Source organism: Gossypium raimondii, chromosome 5 (genome assembly GCF_025698545.1).
Source record: "Gossypium raimondii isolate GPD5lz chromosome 5, ASM2569854v1, whole genome shotgun sequence".
Classification (NCBI taxonomy): Eukaryota; Viridiplantae; Streptophyta; class Magnoliopsida; order Malvales; family Malvaceae; genus Gossypium; species Gossypium raimondii.
The window spans coordinates 18,995,881-19,004,092 of NC_068569.1; the positions used below are offsets into that span (position 1 = coordinate 18,995,881).

Genomic DNA, 8,212 nt, shown 5'->3' on the forward strand with positions numbered 1-8,212 from the left:
AGTTATACATTTTGAGATATTTGAACTTTAGTGGGGCAAGGTCGGATTGATTTCAGAATCCCCTGTTCCGACTTTGGAAAATAATTAAAAATTGTAAAAAAATGATTATGAGTTATAATTTATATGCTTAGAATCCTTAATGAGTCTATTCACAAAGGGAACAAACATAAATACCATCCGAGTTCTGTACAATGAGATAATTCATTTTTAGTGAAGAGAGGTCAGAGATGTTGAGCAATGAAACAGGGGTGACTTTAAAGAATAAACTGTACTAATTGACCAAGTAAAAAATTCTGAAAATTTTATGACAAGAAGGTATGTGAGTCTAGTTTCTGGAAAAATTAACGGATCTTAATTTGGAGCTCTGTAGCTCCGGATAAAAATGATTTAGTGACTCTGACTCAAATAGACAGCTTTAAATTTTAATATAAGTGAATAGTGAAATTATGTATAATGCTATTTAAGCATGTTTTATACATAAAGGATGTGGAATGGAGAGGAGGAGGAGGACAATAAAATGTATGAAAGAATTGTGTATAATGGTCATATGCCCGATTATAATCGGTAAATGTTAAATCGAATGGTAAATACGTATTGGTACTGAAGGAGCTATTGCGGTATTGAAAAGCAATTGATCAAATACTTAAGAAATTTAGTCATGATATATATATGTGTGATAATAATGATATATGGGTGATTATATCATTGAGTTGCATTGGTTAATTCGGTTTATGTGATGGGAAAATATAAGTTTCATAGTATGAGAGAGTGGTATTGAAATATATATATTGAATTGAGAAATTGTTTTGAATTGTGAACATGAGAGATTGTGAATTGAATAAAATGGAAATGAAGATTTGAATTACCTCAGTAAGTACCGGGTCTTGTAGGCCCTATTTGTTATGAGTATAATATTTTGAGGATATGTTGTAAAGAATTATAAAAGCATGTTAAAAATTTGAAGAGTTTAAATTTGAATGAAATTTTATAACTCGGTTTAATACGTTACATGTGTAAGTGTTCTAGTAATGCCTCATACCCTATTCCGGAGTGGAATACGGGTAAGGGGTGTTACACTTTTGCTTCGGCTTACGTCGCTTCTTCACTCGAACCATCCTACTCGTTTGTACATCTCGATGACAAGAAGTTATGTCACTCTCTTGTCCACATTCTAACTTTGCTCGAATAGAATCCTCGTGATTCACCACCCTTGGCTTCGCTTTGACCACAGTCTCTCGGCCTCTTTGCTTAAGAACTTCAAAAGGGCCCCTACTTTCTTGCCAAGTCAACGAGTTAGAATGCAAAACACTATCACAGTGTTCCGAATATACCTTCGCATTTACTCTGGTTAACTGTCCCACATACATCACTTCTTTTTCCTTGAAGTCTGATGCACCACCCACCTCTCCAATAGGTGGAAGCCTTGTCGATGACTCGGCCAACTCCGACGCTTCACTCAACTTGAGCCTCATTGGTCCCAGCTTCACTGTTTTCATCGCAACTCTTTCCTCTAAGTCCGATGACAAACTCACCTCTTCCTTGGGTGGAAGCCCCTTCGATAACTCACCAAGCTCAGACGTTGTCTTTCTTTTGACTCCGGCTTGCTTTGGACAGTTCCGCAACTCATGCGGACCATGGCACAAGAAGCACTTTACTCGCTTCTTTTTGCTCCTCTTTTCCCTCTTGGCTTCGGCTTTTCCCTTGCTCGAACCAAGCTTCTTGGACTCCTTGTCTGCTCCATCGTTCCCTTCGATGACAGACTTCCTCGAACACTTCCGCAACCTATGCGGACCATGATACAAGAAGCACTCCACTAGCTTCTTCTCGCTTTCGGCCTCCTTGGCTTTGACACCCCTTGCTCTCGAACCAAGTACTAAGGCCTTACCTACCGACTTCTCTTTAAGCGCGGATTTCTTCGGACATTTCTTTAACATGTGTGGACCGTCGCAAAGAAAGCATTTCAGCTTGTCCCTTTTCCTCTTGGGTTTCTTCTTCCCAACTCGTAGTTTCCCATTACCACCATTGTCGCCGTTGCCATTGCCATCAACAATATCTTCCTTGTGATTCATTTCACATACGCCCCTTTCCTCGTACTTGGAAGACCCAAGCTTGTCTTTCCCTAGACCAAGCTTGACCACTGACTCAACTACCGTCATGGCTTCTGACAACTTTTGGACACCTCTTTGTTCCACCTCCTGTCTGACCCACGGCTTCAATCCATTCTGAAAAGCAAGCAATGCTTCTTCCTCGGTCACATCTGAAACTTGGAGCATGAGTTTCTTGAACTCTTAACATACTCCCCCACTGTGCCCCGTTGCGATATACCTTGCAACTTTGCCCGAGCTTTTTCCCCGGTAAACTCTGGGTAAAATTGTCCCTTCAACTCGCATTGGAACTCTTGCCACGTCCCAATCTCACATTGTCTTTGATCTGTGGTCCTGCCTCACCACCATAAAAGCGCAATGTCGGTAAGAAACATTGAAGCAGTGTTTACCTTAGTTGCATCATCCACGATGCCTTTGGCATGGAAGTAGTGTTCCATCCTCTATAAGAAATTGTCCACATCGCATGCAGACCTTATCCCCACAAAATCTTTCGGCTTTACGTTACTGAGTGCTGCACTTGACACTCCTTTCCCCACGGCTGCTCGGCACAAGGCCAGCTCTCCCTCGAGCTCCTCTATTCTTGTGCTCAAAGCCCTTGTCGTGGCCATTGTTTCCTCCTTCAAAGCCATCATCATTGCCTCGAGAGCATCGTTTCTCTCCGTCAGCTTCTTCCTTTGGGAATCTAGCAACTCTCGCACGTTATCCCTTTGGGAAGTGAGACACGTGGTAACAAATTCCCTGGACTGCTCCCTCAAGTCATCAATGCTTTCCCCAAGCGCATTGTCTGACTCTTTTGCATCCTCCATGGACTCCTCAAGTTTACCCACGCGTTCCTCAACAGCCGACAACATCTCCCTCAAAGACTTCCTCGCCCACCTTTGTTCGAACTCTTCTTTCGACATCCTAACGGTGCTTTCGAACCAACTCAAATATCACTTGGTTCAAAACATGGCTCGGATACCACTTGTCACGGGGCTAGACCTTTCGTCTCACAATCCATGCGGCCTTAGGCGATCCGTTCGTCCCAAAGTTGCCTAAGTCAGCCTTTACGCCCAAAAGTGAAGATTCTTTAGAACTCCTCCAAGGCACCCATTTGTAAAGCGGAAGCGATTGTGCCAAAAGAAGAACAACAGAAAGAACGCTCGCAAAGTGTTTGAGTAAATGCTCTCAATTCTCTTATTCACAAAGAATAATGAAACAATGAATGGAGTACAACTGAGAGGGAGGCTCTCTATTTATAGTTGAGCTCCCCCAAAACCGACGGTCAAGATACATTTACATCGACGGATGAGATTTAACCATATCCCTTAATTTTAGGGATTTACAAGATAAGCCTTATCAAATCTAATCTGATCTTTACAAGATATGATTCCCTCTATCTTCTAAGATTAGTTACCATATTAGCCCATTTCTTGCTTATCGGGCCAACCAGGCTTCAATTTGACAGGCTTCTCCAATAGCTCTTTGAATCGGGCCAGTTCTCGTAGGCCAAATGATCCCCATCTGAGCAATAGACCTCCATTGGATGCATTTGGTGCGATGGTCACGGGCTTTAAACTGCGGCCCGTGACACTAGGCCCTTAGGGAATTAATCCCATTTTTAATAGAGCTTCTACTCCATAAACTAAAGTAAGAGGAGCTTGTCTTATAGCCTATGTTACTATTGTCTTGTTGACCCAAAAGATTCTATAGCTTATTTTTCTCATGCACCCTTCGCATCATCGAGTTGCTTTTTTTAGGGTAGTAAGAACGTTCTTATTGGTGGATTCAACTTGCTCAATTTTTTATTTTTTTGTGAATAGGCTACAAAAGCATGAACCAAATGTATATTAAATCTGTCATAGAAATCCTACAACTTTCCAAAAACTTGTTTTCTGTTATCTATTATTCACTCTTTTGGTATTCTAAATAGAAACAAGATGTTTTCTTAGAGGTAAGTTTTCATGGAAAAGGTTGAGCTTTCATTTGACATAGCATTTTTTGAGGGTCATAAGACGACTTTTAGCTACTTATTATGGATCTAGAGAAGTTCTAATTGTTTATCCATTTTGTCTAATGCCTTTTACTTTACTTCAAATGCGTTGCATAAAAGTTAAAACAAGCACATAGAGAGTGTGTACCATGCTATTGTGAAATTGATGTTGTAGTGTTTGTTGTTGAGGATTGTGGAAATATTTGTGGTTTGCTATTTACATATGGTTGTCTAGAAGGGCTAATAGGATGCTTGTTCTTGAGATCATCGAGTTGGCCAAACAAATGAAGGAAGTCCAATAGTGACTTGAAAAGTAGTTGTGATTGGTGGGTGAGTTTGGTGACATGGACTGACAGTTTTGGTGTTATAACCTTGACCAAGTCATACCCAGCTAGTGAATGCTATTGTGATTTTCATAATAGACATATTGTTCTCCAGGAGTATGAGTTGTTGAAGTCGATATTTTTCGATTAACTGGTCCGACCCATAATTAAATCTATTTATGTTCAAAACTTGTACAAATCTAAATAATATAGACAAACAAATATAATGAAAACCAATACAACGCTAAGAAATAAAATTAAATATGAAACGGCCCAAGACATTCACTGAGACGGACCAAAATCCTCTAGACTCATGGACAAACACAGCAATTAGTATAGGTCCATGGTTTTACTTGACACGTTGAATCTAAAACACAATTCCGGAACCCATAACGGAAAAGGTCAAATAATATAAACACAACCCCAATGAAGATAACAGAAAGACACCACCAAAATGACTGTTAAGACCCGGGAAGTTAAACCAAAGCAATGCTGCTTTCGCCGCCAGGGGGTTTGCGTACACCACCGAAGTAGTCTCGAGACTCTACCTTCCCATCAGCGAAGATGTTGCTGCCGCTCATCTCTCGCAGTTTTGCCACGCTGAGCGGTTTCTCTGCAGAACCTGGTGGAATATCACCCTTAAATATGTCATTTCCTGAAAGCTCAGCAAACTTCTTATCATAAATTTTCTTTGCTGTCTTAACCACGTCCTCCTCACTTGACATGTTACCTCCAGCAGGCTACAAAATAACATCCATGCTCAACAACCAGTTAGATATTTAGATTTTTAATTAAAGATGCAAATTTCGGCTAGGAACTCGGAACTATGCTTGCTAGTCTCCATATAAGTAAAATTGAAGCAAAGAAATGTCATTCTGATATTTCATAACCTAATTCCAAAGCACAACTTTAGGATTCTTAGCTACCTTAGGTGCAATACATTGAACAATAAATCTCAAAACAAAAATGCATACCAAGTTCAAAGCACAATTTGCTTAAGCATTTAAAATATGAACCAAGTTAGGGGTCAAAATACATGTACTTACATTATGCATATCAGGTTCTCTCATGTCAAAATTATCCTTCAATGCCAATGCACGTACGGTTGTCGTCCTGGGCAAAATTTCAGGTGGAGGCGCGAAGATGTCATGTCCGCTAAGCTCCTTGCACTTTGCATCAGAGAGCTGCTTCGTCAACTTTGCTTCCTCACTTTCCAATGTTCCACTTAGCTCACGCTGCTTCGCTACCTCGGTAAGAGTAGTTGGCTTTTTGGGGGAAATACTTTCTTCCTCAGCAAATGAGATGTGACTGATTCCAGCTAAGGCTTGCTGGGCGCAAAACATATAAAACGTTTAACAAAACAATATTGATACGAATATATTATGTTCTAAACATTGGTATGAATTACAGATATCTATCTTCTCATAACAAAAAATGAAAGAACGAACGCATACCTGGTACATCCTAAGTCCTGTTTTGCCGTTCGGAATGGAATTGGCACTACCTGGTTCTAACTCATCATTTTCACCGTTGGCTGCAAAAATACCACTACCGGTCATCTCCTTCATTTTATATCCAGAACAAGGTTTCCTGAACATTGGAACATACGAATAAGTAGCTTAAAACCAAATCGATAGAGCCATGAATTCGCTCTCTCGTTTTACCACAGAGAAGAAGGAAGGAAGGAAAAATGGAACAAATTTTGAACAGCTTTACTTAATTATACTTAGAATGCTAATAAGCAAATGAATATTAATAAAAGAAAATTACTTTCAGAAATTACACTAGTAACTGATTTATTGACGTACATTAAATCATCAACCTCACATAATTTTTACTAATTCCAAGCAGTAAGAACTTCAATCGGATTCACGAAGACATGATTGATTTGGTACGTGAGCAATAGTTAGAGTTCGTAAACGGTTGGTACAGTTGAATTTCAACGGGAACCCGATAGATCATCAATAAATCATTGGCAAATAAAAGCTAATAAGGAAATTAATCACAGATACGCACGGATTAAAAGTCAAAATTTTCTTTGCTTCGTTTTTTTTTTTTTTTTTTCAAAAATTTCAGAACGGTAATGTTTAAATAATAGAGAGAGACATAACAGAAACAAACAAGAATAATAAGACAAAAGGCGAAATTCTAGTTACGGTTCAGGTTTCCAACTGACAAATAAAATAACGTCTACCTAGAAAGTTTGAAAACAATAAATTTAAAATGAAAATGAAGGTAGATTTAGCAGATCTCACCGTTTGTTTAAGCTTTCAAATTCTTCATCTGTCACTTGACCTCCAAACACCACTTTCCTGATCCCATCCGACGGCTAACAATAATTAAAAAAAATAAATCAAAAACACTTATTCACCAGCCAAACAGAAGAAAAAAGAAAGAATCTGAAAGAAGTACCTGGTAAGGGCGGGTGGAGCGCGGGGCGGAGGCGGGGGAATCGGTGTTTGGAGTTTCGGACCAAGTGAGCAGATCTGCTGTGGAAGTGTGTGGTTTCCTCACTGGAGTGCTCCTCTCCATTTTTGTGTGGATTCTTTTTTTTCGCTAAATTCACTCTCAAAACTACCAAAAACAGAATGGTTCTAAATAAATACAAAACCGGAAATAAGAAAAAGAAAAGCCTTGGGTTCCTCTACTCTTACTCAGTTTTAGAGGTTCAAACAAGTGACAAGAAAATGAAATGAGGAAAACGGGATCTGAGGAAGAGAGAGAAATGACGAACTTTCCTTCTTTGTTGTAATTTTATTGGATTGCTTCAATTATATTTATAAAACGCTGGAAGAAGCGTAAGAGTAGCTGCTACTCTACTTCAGTTTTAAAACCAGCAACATGGAGAGTGGAGATGGAAGGAATCCGTTCGGAATTTAATTTTAACTTTATTGATATTAGGATTCGACCGCTACGTGTCAATTCAGATTTCGATGGAGAAAGTTTTTGGTGATGTTCCGATACCCAATGAAATTTTGTTGTTATCGTTTCAAAATTCTAATAATAACAAAAAACCAACTTGAAATTTAAATTAGTTTCAAATTTTGGATTAGTCCTCAAATAATTAAAGCAAAAGAGACATAAATTTTAATATAAGTAGAATCCTTTTACATTTTTTATAAAGAAAAGGTGGAGTGAGGAGAATTCGGGGAAAGAAATCTCGTCAGTATTCAAAATTAAACTCTTAATTAAAAGATCGACATCTGCTATATTTGTCACTTTGAAGAATAAATTGCTTTTAGAAAGTTGGAAAATAATATAGGGGTAAAATAAAATAATTTTGGATTGCAGCTCCGCCCCATGTGAGCGAGCAATATACCTATTTCATTCACGCCTCGCCTTTCGTCTTTCGCATTGTTTTCACGTGCGGTGATAATGGACCTACCCGCTAAGGATAAGCTTTACTATACAATATTGGGTAAATTCCACACACAAATCATTCCATTTTTTATTTTACTACTTAAAAATTTTATACTTTAAACACTTACGTTACATAGTTACATAATTTTTATCACTTCCCCTAAATTTTCAAACAAAAATCTGACGTGAAATGAAATTTTTCTCCTAAATAATAATATTATTTTAAAAATTGCCCCTAATAGCTTTGGTTTCTTTATTTCATCATCGCCATTTTTCATCATCTCTTCAACCACCACTATTCATAAATTTATAAGAAATTAATGAAGGCTTCAAGTCGTATATCAATGTCACTTTCTTTAAGGTTCTATTTGTCCACACATATATTTTGGTATGCAAAAGAGTTACTGGTAAATAAACATCAAGGATACAATAAGGCTCAATGATTGTCAATG

General features: G+C 38.4%; 1 protein-coding gene across 2 annotated transcripts; it reads right to left on the reverse strand.

The window, feature by feature from the left end:
• Positions 1 to 4,524: 4,524 nt before the first annotated feature.
• Positions 4,525 to 7,263, reverse strand: LOC105770655 (uncharacterized). Of its 2 annotated transcripts, XM_052630799.1 has the most exons (6): positions 7,055 to 7,263; positions 6,813 to 6,974; positions 6,656 to 6,729; positions 5,855 to 5,990; positions 5,447 to 5,728; positions 4,525 to 5,140 (listed from the first exon to the last, which is right to left on the reverse strand). In XM_052630799.1, the coding sequence occupies exons 2-6, from the start codon at positions 6,930 to 6,932 to the stop codon at positions 4,877 to 4,879; spliced, it is 876 nt and encodes a 291-aa protein (XP_052486759.1). In that variant the 5' UTR covers positions 6,933 to 6,974; positions 7,055 to 7,263; the 3' UTR covers positions 4,525 to 4,876. The 2 variants fall into 2 exon arrangements, with proteins under 2 accessions (XP_052486759.1, XP_012447414.1); XM_012591960.2 differs by having other exon boundaries at positions 6,813 to 7,263.
• Positions 7,264 to 8,212: the final 949 nt, after the last annotated feature.